Source organism: Ischnura elegans, chromosome 8 (assembly GCF_921293095.1).
Source record: "Ischnura elegans chromosome 8, ioIscEleg1.1, whole genome shotgun sequence".
NCBI classification, from domain to species: Eukaryota; Metazoa; Arthropoda; class Insecta; order Odonata; family Coenagrionidae; genus Ischnura; species Ischnura elegans.
In genome coordinates, this window is record NC_060253.1 from 35113821 (window position 1) to 35141757 (window position 27937).

Genomic DNA, 27937 nt, shown 5'->3' on the forward strand with positions numbered 1-27937 from the left:
GGTTTCAGTCTGTTTCGTTTGTTTTCGGAGTTGGATTTGTGGTGTTCCGTGCTACAAATGTAAATTGGCGGTTGGATGCATTTGGATCAAGGGAGATCATTACTTTTCGGGCTAGAACCTTGTGATAGATGTAGAAATGGCTACAAATGTCCGTAATTCAGCTGGTGTTCGTCGGCGATATCATTATTTGTACGAGGTACAGTTCGGCAAAAAAAAGATTCTGCGTCCCGAATCTATGACGGTGAGATGAAATTTTTTATCTGTGTAAGGTGTCATTCTGTGAATGTTATGGTAAAGTTCGCTTCATATAGTTGTTAACTTTACCTGTTATAGTTTGTCATAGGTCGCTCAAGGACGGCAGATTTAGTTATAGACTGCGAGAAAGTTGCTGGAAAACAATGTGAGATCATTTGTTGCGAGGGAAGTTGGAAGCTTCGTAACTTGGTAGGTTGCATTGATCGTTTTTTTGTTTTTGTGGAGAAATTAAGACGTTTTAATATTATTATTTTATTTACTTGAAGAGCTCCAAAGGAACTTCAATAATTGGTCGGGCTCTTGTGCTGGAAACAGAAGAAATAAAGGAAGGTGGCATGTTGAAAATTGGTGGAATATATTTACAGTTAACAACCACAGTTGTAGAGGAAGAATATTTACATCGGAAATTGACAATTATTGGATTAATTGGGTAATTGAAGAACTAAATTCTACAGTTATTGATGAATAAGCGGAGGGCATTCATTTGAAGTATTGTCATTTTTCAGGGAGAAGTTTTGCTCGATGGTGGCCGAATCCCAAACGCTGTCTGATGAATGTCCCCAGCAGTTTGAACCTAAGGTATCGATTTTTATCTTCACCTCTCCACTTACATGCTACTTGTTAATGAAATAGGCGCAGCCTTGTTTGCAGAGCCTATGCTATTTTTGTCCATAGACTTTTAAGTTTTCATTACTGCCCGTGACCCCCAAGTCGACGTTATCATATAGTAGAGCTGTTATACTGACAGTCAGATACCTAAAACTTAAAATAACGGGCATGGTGTTCGATACTTTCAATAAAAAACTGCTATTTCTGTTTATTTTAATTTTAATTCATAAATTGTCACTGAAATGAGCCATGGTTAGCTAAGCACGATTTCAATGCGGCTGTATTGGCGATACAATCAATGACTTCTGTTAAGACTACCCTTCATATCTTCACATTTTTTCCACTGCTCTCTTTAGGGCGTATCAGATATAGATAACAAGACCGGAAAAAAAGAAGCTGAAGATATTGTGAGTAAGGAGGCAATGCAAAATTTATCTGCGGAGAATGAGCAATTAATGCAGGACCTTTTAGAGACGAAATCAGGTATTTCATGGACTTCATAAATGTTTTTTTATAATTCGCTTCTCAGGATTAAGTTCACTTAGTTGTCTGCGCATGCAATCTGGCCACTTTAATTGAGATAGCAGAAATAAATATTTTAAAGTCAGTTGTTTTGCATGGTTGTCTATTTTTGTAGTTCCCATCTCTTGTTCAAGGAAAACAAAGATGCATGCTGCCCTTCTTAAAATTTTCAAAATATTTCTATGCATGTTACGGAAGTTGTTTGATACATGGTATTATGTATTGTGGCTTTATGAATGTCACTAACTGAAGGCATTATGTTTTTGTTTCCGAATTTTGCTCTCCTTTTGAAACTTGCTAGCCACTGTTTAATTAGGATCATTTATTGAAAAATATGAAAGCAAAAGATATGCCATGAGTTTTCCTTTGTTTAAAGTTCTTTTACACTGAACTAAAAAAACCAACAGAAGTAAGGTGAAGGCTAGGAGTCTTTGTGACGTAAATATCCAATCAAGGTTTATGAATTTGATTTGTTTGTATGATTCTGTAGTTTTTGTGTAGAACCCATTCATAATGCTAGATTTTATCCTTTAATTTCTTATTAACACCAAATGTAGTAGATAATTAATCATCTGCAGGGTAAGGCATATTTTCAGTAAGGATTAGTTCTCATGGGAAACTTCCTTGGAACACCTGTGTGTGAGCTATAAATCATTTTTGAGTAATTTGCTCATTAAGAATGGTTGCATCAATCGGATGTACTATTAGCATAAACTTTCACTTCATAAACGTAAAAAGAAATTACTATTTTGGTCTCAAATGATATTTTTAAGTTTAGGCTATTTTATTTTGTTAATTTAATTTATTATAATTTACAAGAAAATTGCTCGGATTTGCAATTAATACACGTTCTATATAAAAAATGTTGACGTACAAGTACATATATATACATATAAATTCAGAGGTAAGGAAAGAAAGGGATAGGAACATATAATGGAAAAAGGACGAGGACAACGGTGCTGTGGTAGATGGAAAAAAAACAGAAATCAGAGGGTAAAAATGCGGCCTGACTGGGACTCAAACCCAGAACCTCCTGGTTGCCGGCCAGGTGCTCTACCAGTTGCGCTACCAGGACGCTTAGATTTACCATGATTTCGGCGGGGGTTTATACACAGAAAACTCCCTTTGATTAAACCCAAAAGAGTAACCAATAGATGGCACTGGGGCAGCTCACCACTCACCAACTCGAGTCCCAGTCAGGCCGCATTTTTACCCTCTGATTTCTGGCTTTTTTCCACCTACCACAGCACCGTTGTCCTCGTCCTTTTTCTGTTCCATGCTCCTATCCCTTTCTTTCCTTACCTCTGAATTTATATGTATGTTTGCGCTTAAGGCGCCGTATGAATGAATGAAGTAGTGCATATATATAGATACATATAATGGTACAAAGGAGAAAGTTGTAGAATAATTTCAAATAATAAATGATTACTAATATGAATTCTCTAAGCTCAAGCATGAACTTAGTGAAGTATCAACATAAAAAATATTTCATCTGTTAAAAATACGAAATATTGCATTATTAACACACTTCTTCCACACGTGAAAAATAGAGTAGAATATACTCAAGAAGGACAACTAAAAACATTGCTATAAATTAGATTACCATGTGATATAAATACTGGTAATTACAGTATGAGTGTTGTACTTGAGAATAAACACTAACTGTAACATCATATTAAAATGTCATAGTACAAAATATATCACATTAAATTACCAAATCCTTATAAACACAAGTCACATAATTTATTACAAAAAAAATCTATATATTCTTGATTTCAGCTACACTCCAAAACATACTGGGTGTTTCTGTAAAGGTTATATCATAGAGTAAGTATATTCTAGAGGGCTCACGGCATAGGGGGAAAACGTATCGACAGTTTTAATTCTCAAAAAGCGGGAAGATGGCATGACAGTAGCTAGCCAGAGGCGAGAGAGATCGCTTCAAGGTCAACTCGCCTATCCCCTTCCCTTCCCGCTCCCCCTCTTCCTGACTCAGTCCCCCGAGCCCCAAGCATCGTAGGAAGGGAACAAGATGTTTATATCGGCCTGATAGAGCATAGGAGGACAGGCGGCGCACAATGGCCCAGATGGCGAAAAAGTTGGACAAAAATCAGATTTTCGTTGGATGTCTTTGAAAATTGCTCTTTCCACGTTTTTTGGCATGCTATTTTCATTTCTGCAGTTATTTTCACGAAAAAATATTATTTTAGGCGATACGTGGAACTTTAACTTATTAACTGGCCAATTGTAACGCTGACTGCATAGACGAACCCAAATAATGATAAAACATGAAAATAAATGATAATTAGTTATAAAGTATGAGTTAATGATCTTTGAAATTAGTTAATAAACAAAAAAGGCTAAAAGTAGGGTTTTTGGGTTCATTGACTTACGTTAAAGAGGTGCGATTTCCAGATTTCGAGAGGTTCTTCTGTATGGACTAAAAGTAATTTTTAAATAAATGTCAAAATAGTATTTAAGTGACTCTTTCATTCTCATATAAGCATGGTTAATGATTTATAACTTTACGAATTATGTATTATAATTATTCATCATCAGATTCTTCTCAATCTCACCCATCCCTCTCCTCTTCGCATTCGCTCGCAGAATTTTGAGACTCATGCAAGACCAAGAGATCACGAACCTCCTGCGAAAGATCTTTAAGGCCCCGACATTTGTTCAGTCAGTTCCTCATGTGCTAATAAAAGGGTCCGATGTCAGGATCAGTCACCGGACAATATTCTCATTCGTATGAATTCGAGATATTTTTCTCGCGTAATGCTCGCGGTATTTTCTAATATCTTTATGGCGAAATTCCTGGGCTTCCTCTGACAGTTCTCCATTAGGAAGAAGAGCCAACTCGATAACATCTGCACCATGTAGAAATACTTCGTGCTCCATGGGTGGCATGTAAAACCATCCATAATGTCTCACAAAATTATCCGCTGTATCTAAGCAGAACTTCTTAAATTTTACCGGATCAATCAAAAATCCGCAAGACAGAGATCTCAAACTAGTTGAGAATTGAAAGATTAACTCTTCTTCTACTCCTGCAAATTAATTGACTTCAAGCAGCTTCGTTTTCCTAATTTTGGAGCGCGTAGTAACATCAGTGAATTGGTTACTTGGCCTACCCCCTTGTATATCGGAAGTACCTGTTAAAAAATAAGACTACTAGAACAATATCCCAGGGGACCCCATGTCACCATTAAAATACTAGGAAAATACGAACCCGAGGTGCTTGGAAGGTTGCGAAATACATCAGGGAAATCAACAATTTTGTCCAACCATTTGCCATTCCTCTAAAAAACAAAAGAGATTGATCGTGAACTAGCTCACCATCTTCTCTCGTCGGAATAAAGAAATTTCATGTTCAAAAAATTAATAAGCTCAAGTTTTGCCTTTCATCTCCGTGTAATCTGAAACAACCCCCTAGATATGCATTCAAATTCCTTTTTCGAGCAACTATGGTTTTCTCTTTTTTCTCCAGCATTTTTCCGTGCAGTTCTCGCCGCGTAAAAGTCCATGAAATTTTTGACAGTCAACAATAATTACACAGATTTGTAAAAAGCAACACAACAGTCTTCTTCCTACAAAGTTTAAATATAAAATAGAAGGGAAAATATGAAAAATAGTGCTGTGCCTCGTCTCAGACCAATTTAAAAAAACGGAAACTAGAAACGGAAATAAATGAAACATAGTATGCCTACTCGTATGTGGTTGTCAGGAACTAATAAATCACTGAATCACATTTCTTTAGTTATCACAACACTATAACTTCTGTGTGAGATCACTGTTAAACACAAAAACTGTGGCCAAAATAGGACTTCTCAATTAGTAATGGGTATGTGTTCACATCGGCAGAAAAGGAGAAACTGAAGGGTAACAAAATGTTTTGACCGCTATTTGGACGGGGTTAAAAAGAAGAGCCATGAAAATGTGGCTATTCCCCCAGATAACTTGTAGGGGTAGGGTTGGACCCGTAAAGAGAATGTGAAATGTTTAGATTTTGTGCGAAAATGCAATGCCATGAAATAGCGGCGGACCTGCAATACAACCCGTCCAAAAGGAGGCGGGTGGAGGGTAAAGACCTCATCTATTAACAAGTGTAGCTTCAATTGCAAGTCAGACCACCTCTAGGAAATTAACTCAAGTTGGGTGGTGCTCCAAGTTAAGATAACATAAGGTCCCGACTAAGGACCACTTCCCACGTCCCTAAGGTCCGGCATGTGTTCGGGTGACGGGTCTCTTGCCACTTCGGATTGAAAGAAAGGGAAGCCGGTAGTAGATTTTCCCATTAGCAGTGCATGTAGCCTATCGTATTTACTTCAATACATCACCAAAACGCAATTGAAGTCGTTCTGAGAAGCGATCGAATACAATACAATTAACGCTAAAGACCTGAAAAGGAGGAAACCGGTTGGATTTTTAATGCATACTGTGTGGAATACAACAAAGTTTATTTTTGTGTCCATAATATATATTTTACTAATTAAAATGCTCATTTGCAAACTTTGTCCTTCTTTTCAGGTCATTAGCGTTATCGTAAACCTCTAGATAAATACCTGAAAATATCGAAACCGGTTGAGTTTTTTCATTAATACTGTATTGAATACTAAATGGCTTAGTTTTGAATTTATAATGTCACCATACCGCGAAGTGAGTTCACAAAACATTATTTCAAATGTATATATACGTTCGTGATCATCTATTTCATCGACTGGTGTGGTCCTAAAAGTAAAAATGAGCAAAAGTCTCGATAGGCGATGGAAACTCTCAACCAGGAAATCCGTAATAATGGGTTGATCTTTAATAAGAAGGAAGCTATCTTTAGAATCGCAATACTAGGAGGGGAGTTTTGGAAATAATAAAAGATTTACTTAAGGTATCGAGACCGAATTCTACAGGTTATCTTTGTGGCGAGCATGCAATCCGAGCGAGCGAGCAGCTGGAGAAATGACTAATATGAAATGACGATTATACCTGTGAAACACTACAGCTGCCCGTTTCTATCACTATTATTTTAGGATAAGGGCCTTATTTTAGCAACTGCTAGATTAGGAGAGGAAAAATGTGATTTAAATGCACGTTTACGGCACTAATCATAACATCTTCTCAACCACAATATCCATCTAATTATTAATAATATATTCACCACGGGAATAAACTGCGTCACGTTTGTATCCTGCCGTTTCATTCTGCCCCCAACCTTGCTGATAAGGGACATGCAAATATCCTCACTTATCGTCAATTATTATCGATAATATACGGGAACATCGGCGACCAACTCCTTCTCCATCATGTTTAGCATGCTTATTCCAACCATTCATACCCCCTTTTCCAGCCAAGGCCAAGCTCAGCATTTCTTCTGTTTTCTTTTTTTCGCCACTTCAATATTCAAGAGGCCTGTTCAGACAATTTCGCTTGCTAAAAAAGACAGAATCCTTCACTTCTATAAGCTTCCAAATTTGTTTACATAAATATCGTCTTTTTCCTTTTCGTCCAAATGATATGCATCGTGGGACACCCCCGTCCAGTTGCATCAAAATATTTGCACCGTTTGACCGTGGGACACCGGCTTAACCTATGTGGCCTCTGTTTCAGCGCTAGGCGATGCTTTTTGTCAAGGGCCCTGTGAATTGTTGGTTTCATCCTATTGGATGAAAATTTAGAACCTGCCCTATCCATTTGGACAAAACGGTGTTTTGTACAAATGATAGTACCAAAAGCCAGTTGGATGAAATTTTGACGGTGGGACAGGGTGCGCGTTAGTTGCATTAAATTTTGATGCAAATTTGACCGTGGAATATCGCACAGTGGGCGGAAATCGGAAAAAGCCGGACAAAATTACAAAATGACTTTTTTTGAGTTATAAACTTAAAACTTCGCAGGTATACTCAAAACTGATTGAAATTTAAGGATATGCAATTCATTTGACAAAGATCCTACCCGATTCTGAGATACACAGGCTTAAACGTGAGCAACGTTCCATGAAAACGCCCGTCTTCAATTTTCTCTGAAAATCTTCCAAAGTATGTAGAAGGTGAAGTTGTAGGTGGATTCTTGCGGAATAAAAAACCACATAATCTATTGGCATGGTGTTCTTTCTTTAATCTGCGCACGTCGGGAGTTGGATTAGCCGCGACGTGGTAATGTTATTGAAACTGTATGGGTTTTAACGCACAGCATTCACCGTTTTTATGCTTTTATTCAAGACACCGATTCTCAAATGGTCTGTGGTGAAGACAGTGGAAGTATTTTAGCCGAGGTGAGTGCACGTTTCATTGCAGTTCATTTCGTTTTCACTGGATACGATCGAAGACTATGCTTCTTTTAAAAGCGTTCACACTTCGAAAAAGTGACTTGTTTTCCCGGTAATCATACAAAAGACCTACCAGAAAGATACCAGCTGAGACTGTTATACCTTCTGTACTCTCCGATCCCTCACCCCCAGGGTTTTACTGCGAAAACGGACGTTTTATGACACCGCAGAGCTGTGCCTAAGACCGTCTTAACGGGGTATGTCTACGGGAACATCTAATAAGAATATTTGTATAAATTTGTACTATTTCAAATTTCTCTAAAACATTAAGCCTTGTGCCATTACTGAAGGGGTGAAGAAAATTATGGTTGAAAATGACGAGAATGAAAAGTCTGTACCAAATGTTTGGCGAGAAGTGATGTTTCATCCCAATTTCCTGCACTTTCTATGTTCTTTCATCCTGATAATAAAACTTCTGCCTGTTTGACCAATGAAACTCAAGTTGCATGATTCACAATTAACTTTGTAAATGCCGGATTGATGGATGGGTTCTATTTTGTCTTTGTCACGACACAGAACTTCACCGAGAGTGCAAGGGTTGTAGAAAGAAACATAGAATTTATTTTTGGGGAATTTGTTTGCAAGCCTGTTGGAAAGGTCTCCCACAAAAAATGACCGGCACCAATTTTTAGAATTCTCTGTGATGGCGGAAGGGAGCAAAGCTGAGAAATAGCTCGCGTTTTCATCTTTCTCTGAAGGATTTTAGTTTAAGTATTTAAGCTGTAGCCATTTGAAATTGCAATTGATTTCACTGTGGAAAGTTCACAATTGAAATTGACTGCATTTAAAGGTAGATTGACCTATCTATGTAACATTAAATAGAATGTAACATTTTGCGATGCATGAGATCTTATTACGGATTAGCACACTGTTCTTTTTTTCTGCTTTGGAAATAATCAAATCTCCTTCGTTTATCTTATAATTGATTGATCAAAATCAACTTGTTTGTGATTAATTTTCATACGGTGAGATTTACTTGGATTAGCAAAAGTAATATAATTATATATATCGCACAATTTTGTTTTCCTACATTCTCGCGCCGGAGGGCTACTTTCACGTCGACTCCGTCGAAATTTTTTTACATCAGATGAAAGTCTATTAACCTTCTAAAAACACATCACTAGTTTTTACTCGTCAGGACATGAGTCCCCAACAATGGAGGAAAATGAGGATTACACCTCGGGAAAATCATTGCTAGGTGACATTTCAGCCACTCAGAGGAAGTATCTCCGGAAAGGCTCGTCAATAGGTCTGTTACAGTTCGAAGTTTGGACTTAAAACTTTATGTTGCATGATCTCTGCCTTCTCTTCGGGTTTCCACCGCGTCCGTTGCCTTTTGGCGAGAACAGTTTCGACAAAAGCCAACGGACGCGGTGGAAACCCGAAGAGAATGCAGAGATAATCTGATCAACGCCGCGAAAATCTTCGAACCTACTTTATGTTGCAAGATTATAATAAATCCTGTATTAGTGTTGAAAATCTGTATTTAAATGAATAACTCGTCATCAAAGACAAAAAAATAGGTTTTGGTTTGTTAAATTGTGTACGAAAAGCAATCAATATCTAATATACATAGAATCAAATGTTTTATAACAATTAATGAATGGACAACTCAAGATTCTAACGCGATAACATATTTTAGCCTACGGATTAGGATTCCCCACGAGACCTATGAAGCAAATTTTGCTTGCAGTTTCGATTCACAAAACTGCATAATAAGAGGTTTAATTCCGAAAAAGGGGAGGGCGTATAATTTTGAATCGCCATATTTTTGTAGTGCCGCAACAACTTACAATCGGAATATGCCAAAAATACTCCATTCGATATTCCTGTATAAATGCTCACCGCGTAAAATGTATCTTTGGATATTTAGTTTTTCGGCCCCTGGGAGAAGGGATTCATTCATATAATGAGGCAAGAATTTAAGCAATGAGTGAACCCGGGCTCAATTGCAGCCGCTATTTGTTTTACTTTTAAGAACCTCAACTAAATGCTAACGCTTAAAATAAAACTTTCCTCAAACGACAATGCGTCTTGTTATTGACGAGACGACGATTATCACAACTATGATCAGAATAAGGTCTCAAGGAAAGACAAAAACATGCATTAGATGATCCTCTGCCTCATACGTAAGACCCGAAGTAGAAAAATGGTAGAGCCGAAAGAAACCTTTCCATTTTCGACGTGGTAACAGAATGGGCCATTACTCATCCCGCTATCGAGCAAACAAATCAAGGTCACCGACCACCCCTATTCCCAAAAATGCTACTGCTGCTCCATACCTCTTTGTGTTCGTTTGAAGCTGCGCGCTTACGAATTCATTACCAAATACTTTTAAGCTTTAGTTACCAACTGTGGTGAAGAGGCTATGACCGTTAGCGAAAGGCAAACAGTGCATTGTTTTTCAGTGTAGGGATCCTATCTCGCATTCCTATTTTATTGTAATATTCCGGCACTTGGTGTTGTAAATAACATTTACACTTCACCAAAGTGAGGTATTTCATAACTGAAGTTCTGAAGCACACCACTCGAAATGTATTTCATTCTATATGTAGATTGTTCAATGAAGCGATGAACATCAATAAGATTTATAAGTCTCTTGAAGGGAAAAAATCTTCCCTCACGGAAAATCTCTTCCTCGTCAAAACAACAGCTCACCTCGCCAACCTATCTGATGGCAAAACGATATCCTTGGGAGGCGGAAGTTTTCAGCGTGGACCCAGGCCAGAAAGGAAAGCCTGACGAGGTGCGTTCATTAAAAATTCATAACTCCCCTTGTAATCGAGATAAAGTTACAATTCTTTCACCAAAAATAAATTTATAGTTTTGTTCAAATTTCATACGCAGCATATATGGACCTATATCGTAAGATATGAAAGTTAGCAGGCGATTGATTTTTACCCTGCAAAATTCCATATTTTTCGTCCGAAAGATATATAAACACACATAACAACGTCGAAACTGAGTTATGAACAAATTAAAGTTTACCAGTATGGAAAAAAATGTCCTATAAACATTTCCTGCAAGTTTCAAATTTATACTAAGAACAGTCTGCCGGAAAATGGATTAGGAATATAAACTCGGAAAAGTCAAGTAACTAGCCGAAATTCGATAAAATATTTTTTATAACAATTGTTATAAACAAAATCGAATAATTAATGTCTCCACTTAACGTAGCAACCCTTTCTGCTTCAGAATATATTTTTAGACTTGTGGAACGAGCAAATTAAAAAAATTGCCAAAATTCTTCTAGTGACATCTGGTTAATCGCTCTAGAACTACACCAAAAACGTATACGATTTTTGTACGTGTGGTGAGCTCTCTATATATACTTACTCTATGGTTATATGTACATACCGTATTCCTCCGAATATAGTCCCCCCCCCTAATTGTGAGGGTTGAGTTTCGGGAAAAATTAAAAAAATGGGTTTGAATATAGTACCCCCCCTTAACTTTTATCACGGTCATTTTTGGGAAAAAGGGGGGACTATATTTGGACATATACGGTATGTAATTCTTTCGTTGGGTCACCATTACCGTAGTCCTCTGGCAGTTATTTGAAATCACAAAGTTAGACATAACATTGTGTGAGGGTACTCTTAGATTAACAGCCCCAAGAAGATTTATAGAGATGTTCTCATTATTTAAATTTTTTTACGAAAAGATTAAGTCAACCTTAATTCTTCAAATGGTATATGTCTAAATGAAGCTTACAGTGTATTTCCCTAAAATTTCCAGTCATAGTGAATGACTCTGATTTAAGAGGATGTATCTTAGGAACTTATGTGGGATTCTCTCAATGAAGGCCACTGCACATAGAACCATTAGCCCAAAGCATAATAAATTAAATAAAATAATTGTGCCCTTTCAGTAAGGATTAGTCTTTTGTTGAATAAAAAAAAATCAAATCAATTATAAAAATTATGTCCCAGGTATTGTTTTAGTATATCCCTCTGAAAATTTCCGAGTTTCTTTTAGCCTAGAATGATTTATTGCTCAAGAAATAGGGTTTTTGGGAAATTGGTGTTATGATTACCTCACTTCTAGTGTTGACACAAGTTTTACTTTTTCTTTCATGAAGCGCTGAGGAAGGCCCTTATTGAAAAGGGTGAAGCAGAATTGACTGTTGCCCAAAGAGATGAGCAATTAATATCAATTCAAGAAAAGACAGAGATACCTCAGTCAGTTGCAGAGGCAATGGAATCAGAATTACTTTGTAGTGTCTGCAATGACATGTTAGTTAAAGTGAGTATTTGATATATTTCACTTTTTATCATAGCTATTTATAATGATGGTCAGGTGAAATTTAATGTAATCTACTCTCATCTTTCCATGATAATGGATCCATATAATGTTTCAGGGCCAATGTCTTGTTATCAGGAATGAATTAACTCTGAATGAAGGATGAATTAACTCTGCAATTCCACAGGTAATAGATTTGTTAACCTGACTGGTTTTGTTTGAGAACACCTTCATTACAGCAGTTAATCCATTTCAGCTTTTTGCTTGCTGCTTCTAAATAGGTCTACAATGGCATTAGACATTTGCAGTAGAGCCATTGTACAGTATATTCTTGTTAATGGGTCCACCGGTTACTTGGGGCAGCTGCTTAATTGGGGCAGATCGTGAAGAACAAAACCCAGTAGAGGAATATCCAAGAGTATTCTCCACTTAATGGAGACAGCATGTCGCTTTATTAGGCCATGAGTCTACTCTCTACTCGCGACAAAATTAAAATCTTTTCGTATCAGAATACGGTTTTTTTTAATCTTCCTCCTTTGATTTACTCTTATTTTCACAAGTGTTCCTATTCTTGCCCTATCTTTAAAGCTCCTTTTGTTATGCTATCCGTAAAAAGATATGGATTCCATTTTCCGACCATGAGACCTCATTCAACAATGCATTTTAGAGGAAAGGATTCCTGTGGCAGTAGATGGGGCTATGGATGATATAAAGAGCCTGGTATGGTGAGAAAGAAGTGGCGACACCTATAATGAGGGTAAACGAGCGGGTACGGGCCAATGTCTAGGGATTACAGGTTGATGTCGAGCAGAGGAGATTGGTTGAGATGAATAATTATGCTTTCCTAGAGCTTTTTGTTTGCGACGCCTTGAACAAAATTCAACTGCCTCATGTAATCTATCCTCCTACCCCCTTTCCACTGTACAACTGAGCTATCATTATTGGAAGATTCTTGGATTGGAGGTTTCTTCGTTCCTTTCTCTTTTTCCTATCCCCATCTCAGTAGTTGATGCATGCACAGAGTCATGTTTCTCTTCACTTGTAACTAGTCACTTGTGAACTAACAGTCTAAAACCAGGGTCAGTGGTGCGCATATTTGGTGGGAAAAATTGCTATACTGGACAAAATTAAAGATTATCTCAAATCCAGTCATTGCCGTTTGCCTGAGATAACTGGGATGTTGAAATCGTAGATAGCTCGGTTATTGAGGCAACAGGATAAACAAAGAGAAGAATGGAGCCACAATTGAAAGCCTTTCAACACAAGCACCGCCTCTGAAACACAAACATCAAGGTAAGGATCCAGATGTTGAGGACTCTTTAAATCAATGGTTTTCCGTTGTGAGTGAACGAGGGGTTTGTGTCAGTGCTCAATTTTAAAAAAGAAGTCAGAGGAACTAGCTTTGAAACTTGGTCATGACCATTTTAAGGCAATTAATAGTTGGCTGGCTGTTTTGATGGAAGACCAAAATTGAAATAAAATTCGAGAGAAACGGAAAAAAATGCTGATGTTGTGAGTGCAAAGGAGTTGAAATTGAACTAACTGCCCAGGTTACGCAAGAATTTTTGTGCTGATGACGTTTACAACGCTGATGAAATGGAACTGTGTTACTGAGCAACACCAAATGGCTCTATTTGTTAGGCCCCTTGCACACACATCGTCCTAACAATCCGGAGTGTGTGCAAGCTCCCATTTGGCCACGTACGCCACTGTATATCCGGCACCAGCCCGGCGATCCACAGTGGCAATGGACGGCAGCTAACCGGCATTTTGCCGGTGCCGGCGCGAGGTCGGTACGTGTGCAAGCTCCAATTCTCTCCCATTGTTCACTATTGGAATGTGGACGGACGATATTTTACCGTACGTCCAAAATCGATGTGTGTGCAAGGGGCCTTACAGTTACATTGTACATACTAACAGGCTCCAAAAAAGGGATGGATTATATCACTATTTTGTATTGTAAGCAGTTTACCAGTGGAGTACAATGCCGATAGCAATGATTGGTTGACTGTGAGCTTCTTTATTCAATGGTTGACCAGTTGGGGTAACAAATCAGCACGAAACAAGAGCTTTCAAAATAGGGCAAGAATAGGAACATTTGTGAAAAATAAGAGTAAATCAAAGGAGGACAATATAAAAAAATAGTATTCTGAAAACAAAACAATTTAATTTCGTCGCTAGTATAGAGTCTATGTTGCCGACTCATGGCCCAATAAAGCGGCATGCTGTCCCAATTAAGCGGAGAATACTCTTGGATATTCCTCTATTGGATTCTGTTCTTCAAGATCTGCCCCAATTAAGCGGCTGCCCCAAGTAACCGGTGGACCCTTTAACGGAATCTACTGTATCTTAATGTCTACATCCAAAATGAATTTCACCGTATTTTGAGGTAATTCGGCCATATTCACTGCTTCAATCTTAGTCGATGCCAAAACATCTCCCGGTAACCCTTGGCGTAAGAAATACCATGGGTTTCTGAAGTTTTGTGGCTGGTCGTTATGACTTGCATGACGATGCAGGAAGTTTCATTACTGGTCACTATGACTGGCGCAGCAGTCAACGTGTTAAATATTTATTAAACCTTTGGGTAATTAGTAAATTTTGGAAGGTATACAATCTTAAATGTTGGTTTCCGAGAACCACATATTATTGGCTATGTTATACACTGGGGCATGATCACGGATTGAGGAAAGTAATTTGTATGGGTGCGTAAAACCACTGTGAAATTAGGGATACTAATTTGTTTTTCTATCTAGGGAAACTAATCTCCCACGCCTTGCAGTTGCAACAACATACATATGTTGCTCAGAAGGCAACTATGTACTTCATGTTGGGGTTCTAAGATTGTTCTGTGGTTGGTGTTTGGTATCAAGTTAGACAGAATGTTGTTTTCAAAACAAAATTCATGAAATATTTGTTTTGTAGATTTTGGGCGATGAAATAATTTCACCAAACTATCTGATGTTCTACTAAAGTGTCCCTAAGTGGGTAGGGTTCTCCCATGGGCCCTTGAGGAAAGTATTGGGAGGGGGTTACGAGTGTCTTTTTCCTGATGATCAGCAGAAAAAAGGCCCCTGCTTGCATGGCAAATTTTCCCACGTCATAGGGGAAGACTTGTAATCTTGCTGCCTCAGCTGAAGGATTAACCAATTAAAATTTTCTTGTTTTTTTTCCAGGCTATTACACTGAATTGCTCTCATACCTTTTGCGAGGCCTGTTTGGAGCAGTGGAAGAAGAAGAATAAAATTTGCCCAGTGTGTAGATGCAGAATCCTTCATCAATGTCACTCGAGGACCATAGACTCTTTCATTGAAAGAATATTGCCACATCTTCCCGAGGACATTCAACAACGAAGAAAGGAAGTTTTGGACCTAAAGAAAGGTATGGAATGTATAAAGTCTTCAGCTTTTCAAACCGAGGTATTTGTCCAGCTTATGTTCAAGTATTGCCGTGGAGATTAGATGATTATTGTTTGAAATTTTTTATTGTGATGTATTAGTTCCTGGTAATTTTTAATGAGTCCATAATATTATATTGTAACGTAAATAGAAACCAAGTACAAGTATCGTGAAAACTCTTTTTTTGTGACCAGGACAGAACATAATTCAAAGAAGGCTTCTATGTGAGTAAAATAGGAAATAATCAGACATGAAATGTGAAACAAATGTGCAGAAAAAAATTTCCATGAATGAAAATAAAATTTTAATGTGAAAATCATGGTAGTAATGTTGATGTGCAGGCCTCTGTAAGAGAAAAAGTAGAAAGAAATCATGAAAAAAAAGTTCTGCAAACGAGACTAAATCCAGGGACTTTGGCATGGCAGTGGAACACTGTAATCACTTGACTACGGCTCACATACCAGGCTGTTGCATACTAATAACCCCAATTATGTATTCTGAAACTTTTTATGAGGGAATACATACATAGAACCAGTTAGGTCGCCTTCCCACTACGCTGCTGAGCAGCATCAAAAAATGTACATGCTGCACGGTGGTGCATTTGCTGCGGCGCTGCTGAGCAGTGCCTCAGCAAAATAAAATTAATTAAAACTATTTTTTTATTTTCGTAAAAATTACAGTTCTTTTGTAAAAAAAAAGTTTCCAAGCATTCTGTTCGGCCACTCTGTCACTATAGGAATCATGGAAAGAATCCCAAAGTGCTGGTTGATTTTCAATACTCATTATGATGCATTCAGTATCAATGTTAGCTACACTTACTTCCATTTTAATTAATCTGCGAGGCAGCGAAAACTTCTCCTGAGAGCACTCGTGCACCAACTGGCAATCCAGCAGAACCAAGCCACTGCTGTCAGACATGCATTGTGTGAAGGATTGCATAGTGTGAAGGGTAACATCGCCACTGGCGGTGGCTGCTGGTGGCTAGTAATAGCTGCTAGCAGTGGGTCATGGTACCGCACCTTCTGCGGCACAGTGTAATGTGAATGTTCCCAGTGCTCTCAATGTATTTCCACCTGCGGCACCGCTCAGCAGCGTAATGTGTAGGAGCACTACATGTTTAAATGTTGTAATTGTTTTAAATAGTCTATATAAACCCAAAGGAGGAGGCGGGTGTAGTATCGATTGATATTTTATGCCCCGTAATTTATGTAGCATTTTTAGTAAGTTCTGATGCTCTGCTGTTGAGCAAAATTTTATTTTTTGATGGATTAGATAAAGAAATGGGTTTTTTTCATATGAGTATTGGTAATGCTTACAGTGCTGATGTGTTTAAAGGAAGCCTCGTTATTCAATGAAATTTATGTACCCTACTGCATGTTATTTTTGAGTAATAGATGTTTATGCTGAGTTGTTGTCATGCGTAAATACATAATTTCTTCTCACCATTGGATAATTAATTACCGTATAAGCTTGTGTAAGAGGCGCACACGTGTAAGAGGCGCACCCCTATTTTGAGGATCGAAGCTATAAAGAAAAGAAATTTTGCGACATTTTTTTTTTTATCCTATCGTGCGGTGTTGCAGACGTATGCCTGGAATTTCGACAGTTATCGAAATGTCCTCTTTCAGTACTGTTTGAAAGAGGAAATTTTGATAACTGCGGCGGCATAAGAGGGAGGAGAAAGAGAAAGATCCTCTCTTTGCATACGCCATCGCTCTACGTTAATTGTCCTACTCACTAACAATTTTGTTTAAAAGCTCTCGCAGGAGTATTGCAATAGAATTGCAGCCGTGGAAAATTTTAAGGCAAAACACGACAGGCAAATGGCATGAGCTTTCCCAAGAGATTGAACAACAATCGGGGCAATCTCAACGCCGTAGGATAATAACCACGTCATAGATTTAAGGCCCCTTGCACACGCACCGATTTTGGACGGCCGGTAAAATATCAGCCGTCCACATTCCAATAGTGAACAATGGGAGAGCATTGGAGCTTGCACACGTACCAACCACACGCCGGCACCGGCAAAATGCCGGTTAGCTGCCGGCTATTGTCACTGTGGATCGCCGACGCCGGCTCAAAAACTTAGCAACGTATCGTTTGACCGGTAAAAATCCGGCGTGTGTGCAAGCATCGCTTCGCCGGTAAAATATCGGCCAATATTTTACCGGCCGTCCAAAATCGGTGTGTGAGCAAGGGGCCTAACGGAACTACACTCGGCTCTCCATCAGCTAATGCCTCTGCCGTTTTTTTCCTTTCCGAGACTCCACAGGAAAATATCAAGTTACAGGGGAACAATGGAAACGTGTTTCATCCCTACCTCATTCCACCAACTGACCTTTTTCGGTCTACCAGGTTCAATTCCCCAAGTTTCTGGAGGTCAAATGCTACGTGAGTCACCTTCTGAGCTCGAAGATATCTTATATTACATCTTTAAGTTTTTTGAGCTCTAATTCATTGACACAAAGATTTATAGCTAAAATAAGGCTACTAATATTCAACATAGTCCAAACAGCACAATTTCGGAAGAAACAAGCGTAGCATAAGCGCTTTCAAACAAGACGAGACGGACTGGAAACTCAGGCAACGCAAACTGCGTATATCACATTGCTGCGCCTTCGCCCCTTCGCTTTAAAGGCAACGACGTCACATGCAAGATCGGACGTGTTCTTCCTTGCTCCTCCGCTCGTAGCTTTAAATACGGAGGGGAGGGAGCCCTCTTCCCCTCGACCTCTCCTTCAGCGCTCTTCACTTATAAGCATTTCCGATTTCTTCTATCCACCATTAGGTCCAACAATGAGCACACTCGTTCGAATTTTTTCAACCGCAGGTTTTGACACCAATATTACTATATGCAGTATAAATACCGCGGGATGCCCACTCGTGGCAATAAATTTAGCGCGCGCTCCGGAGCGAATCACCCCGCGCGATCTTTTCAATGTTCACCTCTGGGGTACCGACGTGACGGCGCGATGCTTGCAAGAAATTCAAACAGGAGCATTTTAAAAATACGTCACTAAGGGAGAAACTCCCCTGCCTGCCGCTTGATTTTGACCCAGGGTTTCAGATGACTGACTCACGCTGAAAACCAAGGCCACTCAGTTCCCCTTGAACTTGCAACCGGTGAAGGGGAGGGGGGGAAGATAAGAAGTTTGTGTAAGAGGCGCACCCCCATTTTCGGCTGCAATATCTGGGGAAAAAGGTGCGCCTCTTACACGCGCTTATACGGTAACCCCAATTAATAAAACTTCCCCTCTTTCTCTCATTTTTCCACTCATGTTATCTGGCAATGTTACAGTTTTTATTGTTACCTGATTTTTGTTCTTATTGTTTTATTTACTTTGTATTTTACTTACTGAAGGATTAGAAATGACATCAGTATAAAATATGAACATAGCTATTGTGGATTTTCTTTTATTTTCATTGCTACCCTCTATAACTTTTATAATTCCCACTCTAGTGATGGAGCACTCTAGTAATTTGATCTAGTCTATTTATTTTTAATTTTGTTGGTATTTTCATTTTGTTACCATTGAGACATCTCATTCAGTAGTATTAATGATCAAATTTGTCTGTTTCTACCTAGATATTTTGAAATTTTAATTGTGATAATGTTAGATATCCTTTAGGTCAACCCTGGAGGTGTGAAATTGCTTTTGTTTGCATGTTGCTTTGTATCAGTACAGTTGAGGATCTCAAATCCGGTTCCAGAAACCTAGAAAAACAGAAATCCGGAGCATTTGAAAATACCTCTGCGTAGTGTTTTGACTTGCCACCTTGTGGCACCACTCTCCAAGCCTTGTTCTGGGACGAGTAGGAAGTTAGCACACACTATGAATATGTGGTAACAACCTAGGCAGGGACACGTAATGATCTCAAATATCAAGCACAAAAGCCTGAACGCATTTATAAATTAATTACATAATTAACAAAATATACCATGAAGACCAGAAATCCAGAAACCCTTTGGTCCCAAGCTTTCCGGAGATGAGGTCCTCAACTGTATTGGTAATGATTGACCGTAGTAATTCTGCCCTCGTGGGTGGGTCGAGGTACCTTTGCATCCATTACATTCAAATTCCTTATTTTTGATTCCCTTCCAACTCCAATATACTTCAAATTCTGTTTACAAAACTTGGAAAACGGTTTATCACATGGGGATCGGGTTGGTGTGGTGGCTTGAGTGTTGGCTTCCCACCCCGTGGGCTCGGGTTCAAATCCCGGCGGTGGGAGAGAATTTTCAGCGTGTGCCTGATCCCTGCTTGAATGTTATGTGGAGAACATTTCAAGCGCAACACTCCGTCCGTCGGATGGGACGTTAAGCCGTGGTCCCCTTGGCGCCTTTCGTTAAGAGCAGGCTAATGCCGAGGCCGGGTTTCTCTCCACCCTTCCTTCCATACCCTTCCCTCATGGCGCAAATGACCTAAGCTGTCCGTCGCCTTCTCAAAATACCATACCATACTACGGATTATCACACCCTCAATTTTGTTGGACAACTGTGGACTTTCTGTGTTTCCTAGAGTAAGCTCAAGGTTTATTGATATACTGGGAATTTGTGGGGGTATTATGGTAGCCTGGAAGGTTATTATTATTTCTAAATGTCAGTATAACTGTCAAATTAAACTATTAGGTATCACAAAATGGATGAGTTAAAAGAAAGCACATAGACTATGTATGAATATATCACATATTGTGAAACATTAAATCTTATTAGTCAAACAATAAAGTAAGTATAACATTTTTAATAAGTTAAAAATCCCTCCCAATCCATATAAGCTAGGGGTTGACGGGGCCCCGAAATTTTCGGGTCGGGTCGGGTCATCGTCCTGACCCGACCTTTGGGTCGGGCCGTTTCAAATCTCGGGCCAAAATCGGGTTGGGTCGAAAATCGCGAAAAATATTTCACTTTTCTTTTTTATAACTTCTATTGTCCCCAGCAACATTTTAAATTGATTATGGCCATCATTTGTGACAGCGCTCTCAAAATATAACATATTTCATACATTTTATGGCATAAAAAGTCGTAAAATACAAGCCAGCGAATATTTCCTATGTAAATGGCGATCTTAAGAAAACCTAAGTAACGTAAAAGTTTGACATTATTTTATATTAGAATGCAATAATCAGAACTGGCTGACATTAGAAGGCTAGCATCAATTAAGGGCGCTAAAGGCAGAAAGTAGTCTCTAATATCTACGCAGTATATAGTATGTCATGCATACACTATAAGGTTGTTCCGTCTTCTTATTAAGGTTTTCATGAGGCTTCTCTTCTCTCCTACCCTTCTTAGGACTTCCTCGTTACTAACTCGGTCGATCCATTTGATTTTCATCATTCTTCTGTAGCACCACATTTCAAAGGCCTCTATCCTTGCTTTCTCCGCTGCGGTCATTGTCCATGCCTCACTTCCGTATAGGAGCATACTCCAGATGTAGGTTCTTATAAATTGTTTCTTTACATCCATATTTAAGTTTCCCGCTGTAAGCAGGTCTCTCTTTTTGTGGAATGCTCTCTTCGCCTGGGCTATTCTGCTGATAATTTCTTTCTTGCTTCTCCCGTCACTAGTTATCTTGCTTCCCAAATAACAGAATTCATCCACTTCTATCAGTTTTTGCCTCCCTATTTTAATGTTGGTCTTGACTTCTTCTCTTCTGCTGCATACTAAGATCTTGGTTTTCTTCGTGCTTATTTTCAGTTGATATCTACTCATTACCCTAACCATATTAACCAGAATATTTTTCAAATCCTTCTCTGTTTCTGCTATAACGGCTATGTCATCGGCAAATCTTAGCATGCTTATTTTTTCTCCATGGATATTCACTCCCAATGCCTTTTCTTTGATTTCCTTAATGGCTTTTTCAATGTAAACGTTGAAAATTACGGGTGACAATGTACAGCCTTGTCGCACTCCTTTCTTAATTCTTGCTTCTAATTGGTTAGTGTGTATGCAAATAGTTATATCAAAATAAGGTAATGGTTGTATTTATTCAGCGTTATGAATATAAATGTGGTTGTTAAGTGTGGTTAATTTTGGTCCTTGTTTTTGTGATCCATTAAATATTGGTTTTCTTTTCATTTCTAGCTCCTAAGAAACGAACCAAGAGAAGCAGTAGTGGACGTTCAAAAAGGAAGAGGATATCAGTAATAGAGCTGGGTTCTCCTGTAGATGAGATGAATGAAATTGTTCGTCTGTCTTTTGATTTTGCAGACCCACAAAATGAGACCATGTAAGTGGAGTACTTTAATCAGTAGTTACCGTATATGTCTGAATATAGTCCCCCCTTTTTTTTCCAAAAAAGCCTGTGGTAAAAGTAAAGGGGGGGACTATATTCAAACGCATTTAAAATAACTTTTTCCGAAGCTGAAGCCTCAAAGTTAGGGGGGAGACTATATTCAGAGGGGGTCAATATTCGGAGAAATATGGTACTTACTGTGTACCTCTGTGTTAATGTTGTCCTTAAGGATTTCATCTCATTGGTTGAGGCAGCTGAGGGATTTTGAGATTGTGTGATGGTAAGGCTGCTATTATGAATTGGAATACAAGTGCATGATTTGCCAAGAGTACAACTTTAAAGCTTTATTACTGGGAGGATTCATTTAGGTCATTATTAACAGTTGGTTACGGTTATGGTTCAATTTATCTGTTTCGTTGATTCTTTATTACAATGGGCTCATTTACCTTTTTTATTTATTGCCATATGTCATAGAGTTTGAAAAAATAAAGAGACCTATATTATTCTGTTTTTCGATCCATCGCACACGCATATAGCCATTGGGGGTGAAAAATCATCTCAGTTAACCTTCATGCAGATATGCTCATCAAGTCTCTGGATCTTTCCGAGCACTCACCAGGTCTCTGCTACTCCTTGTCCGTGAACATCCATCTCACATAGTTTGCTGTCATTAACAGTTTTGTGAGCAGTTCTTCCCGTCATCTTTCAAGTATCTATCATCAAGTTAATGAGCCAAAACTCCGATGACATCTTCAAGTCATGAAAAGTGGGTGGTAAATTTAGCAGATTTTCATTTTAAGTGAAGGTATAATGGCGGAACAATTGAGACTTTTTTTTCGTCTTCACTAGTGTATCCCTACCATCTACCAAACTATTTAAAAAATTGTGATTTTGGATCGGAGTGAACCATCACATTGATGGGAACAATTTCTGGGATTTATTACAAAGAATGAAAATGAGATAAGGGAATTTGCACTGGAATTGGGAGTGACCGTGGGAGAAAGTGGTGGAATTTCTCTGAAGGGACAAGTTATTTACCACAAACTCATCTTTATGGTCAGAGGTACGCATGGCAGTGTCCAGGAGGTAAGGAAAGATAACAGAATACATCGTGTTTGGAGAGAGGTTAAGGAATAATGTGAAAACATAAGCAGATTCCTTGCATCAAATGTGGATTCAGGCCTCGACCTAGTGCTAATGAGATGCAGCATTCAAAAGACTTAAGTAAAATCGAGTGGGTGAGTACGGTTTATACTGGTATGGGGAAATGAGGGAAATCTGCATATCATTTTATTAACAATATTAGTTTATTAGAGCGTCCAGCCCTTCAGAGTCGCGTAAAGGAACCACACCATATTTCCAGGTCCAATAATAGTTGTAAAATGAGAGAGATACATAGCCGAATGGATAGGATTACAGATTCTTTTTTCCTTTGGCACTAAAAGGCAAAGATATAGTTAAGCTACATTTAAAACAAATAACTTCTGATGACAAGTGTTATTTCACATGCTGGCAGGTATCAGAACATTGTGATTGAGTTCATGGCCATAGAGGCAAAATGTGTAGATGTAAACAAAAAAATTTGTCAAACATATAATCAGACTGATATTTCCATTCTATTCGGGTTTCTTCACCGCGTTTGTTGTATTTTAAAGACAACAGTTTCGCCGGCGTTACAGTCGGCGTCTTCAGGTCAAAGGTAAAATTTTTGGAAAAATTTTTACACAACGTAATTACACGTTTCAATTGCGTGGCAAAGATATCAGACATGCTACCCGGAGCGAAGGACAAACTCCCAATGGACCATTATGAGGGTATATATCGAGTGCCTTGCTCATGTGGTAAATATTACATTGGCGAGACCTGCAGATCAATGAAAGTCCGATTGCAGGAACATCGGAGGGCTATGAAAAACAAGCAGCACCAACTCTCAGCCATATCTGAGCATGCTTGGAGTGAACCTGGGCATAACATCCTCTTTGAAGACGCCAGGATAATAGCTAAAGAGAATAAATACTTCCCTCGCTTGATCAGAGAAGCTATTGAGATAGCGAAAACGCCCGCAAATTTCAACAGAGATCAAGGCTACAGCTTGCATACTGCATGGAAGAGGATTCTCCGACCACCAACAATGAGAGATGGACAACCGGCCAATGAGAGAGCAGCAGCGGATCAGCAGCCGCCGCCGCCTATATAAGGCGGAAAATTTTATGCCTATAAAAGGCAAAAAAATTTTCCAAAAATTTTACCTTTGACCTGAAGACGCCGACTGTAACGCCGGCGAAACTGTTGTCTTTAAAATACAACAAACGCGGTGAAGAAACCCGAATAGAATGGAAATATCATCAAACCAACGCCGCGAAAATCTTCGAACCTACATTATTCGCCTCTACGGGGAGGAGATTCATCGGAAGATACGGAGTTTCGAGAAACTTCGGAAAAGGAGAGTAAAGCTGATGTCTTCTTTAGCCTTCCTCCAACGTTGCAGAGACTCAAACACCCTGCCATCTTGTGTCAACGTCAAACACCATCTCAACACGCGTGCTGCCAAGAGAATTCTCCGACGCACCAGCGAAGCATTACTTAGAGAAAGAGTGCACCACACTCGTGGCGCCCTCCATTTCTGCTCGAAGGAAATCTACAATGCTCATATGGAGTTAAGCAATATCTTGTCCACTGCCGACTGGGATACTATTGACAAAATAACCTACGAGTCATCCCGCATCACTCAAGCCACGGTACGGGAAACGCAGATCAAGAAATTTGAAAAACTGAGAAGCAGGCAACATCCAGTTCATGATCCAGTAAAGGGCCGTTCCGTATTCAACCTTATAGACGAAACCTTGGATTGTGCCACAGAAAGCATTCTAGCGAAAGGTTTCAACTTCGCCATTGCTCCTAAGACAATTCCGAAAGAAAAAATCATCACCGGAGTTGAATCCGCCATCCGGAAGCTTCCAAAAGGGATTGCAGATGAGATAAGGGAAGACGTGGGGAGTATCCTCCGCAAATCAAGACCACCGAGACCGAATATAACAGCTGCAGAGAGACGAGCGTTAAGAAAGCTCCAGGACAATGGTAATATTCTCATATTACCCGCAGATAAAGGGAACGCTACTGTTTTGATGCGAAAGGAAGACTACGAATAGAAAATATTATCTCTTCTCCAGGAGCAAACCTACAGAAAGATGAAGGCCGATCCAACAAGCAAATTGGAACGAAATACCAGGGCCATCATCAAGAGTTCATCCATTCCAAGAGAATATCAACGAGGCCTCCTCCCTTCGGCTGCGAAACCACCGAGACTATACGGCCTACCAAAAATCCACAAAGAAAACGTACCTCTGAGGCCGATTGTGAGTCAAATCGACGCCCCAACTTACTGGCTATCCAAATATCTAGCCCAATCACTCCAGGAATACGTTGGATGGACTTCATCGCATGTGAAGAACTCATCCCATTTTATTGATATCCTTAATACGGTTTCCGTCACAAACGAAGACATCATAGCCAGCTTTGATGTGGTGTCTCTGTTTACAAACGTCCCTATCCAAGAATCAGTGGATATCATCCGACGACTCATCTCTGAAGGAATCCCGAATGACTTTCCCAAATTAGTGGAATATTGTCTAAGAAATTCTTATTTCTTATGGAATGGGGAATTTTACGAACAAACAGAGGGGGCAGCTATGGGGTCTCCACTATCTCCAGTTGTAGCGAACCTTTTCATGGAAGATTTCGAAGAAAAGGCCATCGCGTCGTACGAAAAGAAACCAGCGCTCTGGCTGAGATACGTTGACGACACGTTCATCATTTGGCCCCATGGCGCCGAAGAATTGCAGAAATTCCTACAGCATCTCAACTCGCAGCACCACGCTATCAAATTCACAATGGAAATGGAACATGATGGTCAACTTCCCTTCCTGGATGTTTTGGTAAAAAGGAAAAGAAATGGGCTCCTAGGACATGCCGTTCACAGAAAGAAAACGCATACTGACCGCTATCTCAACGCTTCTTCGCACCACCACCCAGTGCAAAAAATCTCCTTGGTGGCAACATTAATACATCGTGCCTATGCCATCTCAGACACCGAGTCACTATCTGCGGAGAAGAAGCATCTCATTGAAGTGCTGGTAAGGAATGGCTACAGCAGTAGCATGTTGAATAGAAGATTTGTGGAGCAGGAGAACAAAGACGCAGCCCCAAAAAGGACCTCTGCGGCAGAGAGCCGGCCCGAGCCGGAAGCATACGCCACAATTCCCTTTGTGGCGGGCACATCAGAAAAGATTGCCAGAATGCTCAGAAAACACAACGTAATTACACGTTTCAATTGCGTGGCAAAGATATCAGACATGCTACCCGGAGCGAAGGACAAACTCCCAATGGACCATTATGAGGGTATATATCGAGTGCCTTGCTCATGTGGTAAATATTACATTGGCGAGACCTGCAGATCAATGAAAGTCCGATTGCAGGAACATCGGAGGGCTATGAAAAACAAGCAGCACCAACTCTCAGCCATATCTGAGCATGCTTGGAGTGAACCTGGGCATAACATCCTCTTTGAAGACGCCAGGATAATAGCTAAAGAGAATAAATACTTCCCTCGCTTGATCAGAGAAGCTATTGAGATAGCGAAAACGCCCGCAAATTTCAACAGAGATCAAGGCTACAGCTTGCATACTGCATGGAAGAGGATTCTCCGACCACCAACAATGAGAGATGGACAACCGGCCAATGAGAGAGCAGCAGCGGATCAGCAGCCGCCGCCGCCTATATAAGGCGGAAAATTTTATGCCTATAAAAGGCGAAAAAATTTTCCAAAAATTTTACCTTTGACCTGAAGACGCCGACTGTAACGCCGGCGAAACTGTTGTCTTTAAAATACAACAAACGCGGTGAAGAAACCCGAATAGAATGGAAATATCATCAAACCAACGCCGCGAAAATCTTCGAACCTATATAATCAGACTACGCGCAACTTACTTACAACAACTCTAATGAACTTCTTATCATAGGTATGCTTCACATGCTAGCTGGTGTCTGGGAAATAAAAATTGGGACAGGGAGTGAGGGAAAATAGATTATGCCCTGGGAATCAGAGGCATGGCAAGGAGACAAAATCATGGTTGAATGCTCGGTGCATCGTTCAACAGGATTTCTTGATGTAAATAAACTTTCGAATTAGTTTATATGTGCTGGAATTAAAAACTTTGGAAAATACCCTGTTGAAGAGGAATGGAGACCGGTTTTCACTGTCAACAAGCTGTGGCATTTATGTTTTAGTTTTAGCATCTCATTTTTATTATAAACTTGATTGATTTTCAGTGGGCTCATTTTATTGATACTTTTCCGTGTCCTCATCAAATTTGATTTTCATTTCAGAGAGATCATCTCATCCGATGATGAAGTTTATTTGTAAAATGCTCAGCTCCTCAAGTCCCATTAAGTGGTTGTGTTCCATTGACTGGAGAGACACAAGGAAGCAAGATGGCTTATCATTCCTGGATTTTAACTGCTCACCATGATTTTTTTGTAGATTTGAATCTATGTTTGGAGTTTCAGGATGGACTTCATATTTTATTGTGAAAATCTAGTTAAGTGTTTACAGAGGATATATTTAATTGCTGTTCTTGGTGTGTTTACTTTAAAGATCTGTATTTCTTATTTTAATATATTTTACAATAAATGTGTTATTTAAATGTGAAAAACGCTGTTCAAAGTTAGTATTATGTGCCACACCCATTAGTTTTCTCTTCCTGTTTGTTTCTGATGACAATAATCTTGCAGTCATAGTCATGGGGAAGGTGTTTAAAGTTTCCCTTGAATTATATTTTTTAATTAGTATGGATTAGTCAGTCGTGTTAAAAAAATTCAAATATTTTCTATCAAAGGCAGCAAAGATATATGAAGGTTTGCCTCTTGGGAGCATCCTGGCGCATGTGGTCACACAACAAATGTGTCGTCTAAGGGGTGAAATAAGTATTTTAGCCTCAGTTTTGCCTTTTCTTCAGAATCTTCCATGGAAAAGTAGGTTAATGCATTAGTCATTTTTCCCAAGGCATTAATTTCAGTAGTCCATTTTGCTTATGCTTAGCAAGTCACTTATTACATACCTGTGTCATGTACAGGTACGTCCTGCATCAAGTGCATCTGGAGAACAGCAATGAACTATGTATTCGGTTACTGTCTCTCTGTGTCTGGCTTTGTTGCGAGTGTAATAAGTATGAAATGACTTCTTGAGGCAGGCAATAATTTTCTGGAAAAAATGCACAATATGTGCAAATTAACTGGTAAAAATTAATTGGTCATAAGCAGTGAGGGCTTGTCATTTGAAGTGCCATTTAATACTCATT

The 27937-nt window shown here is 39.3% G+C and overlaps 1 protein-coding gene across 1 annotated transcript; it reads left to right on the top strand.

Moving 5' to 3' along the window:
- LOC124163770 (E3 ubiquitin-protein ligase rnf8-B-like) lies at positions 1-27292 on the top strand. Its single transcript, XM_046540854.1, has 9 exons — positions 1-241; positions 334-444; positions 522-685; positions 762-834; positions 1221-1347; positions 11790-11953; positions 15127-15331; positions 21431-21575; positions 26967-27292. Exons 1-9 carry the CDS (start codon positions 137-139, stop codon positions 27001-27003), a joined length of 1131 nt encoding a protein of 376 aa, XP_046396810.1. The 5' UTR covers positions 1-136; the 3' UTR covers positions 27004-27292.
- Positions 27293-27937: the final 645 nt, after the last annotated feature.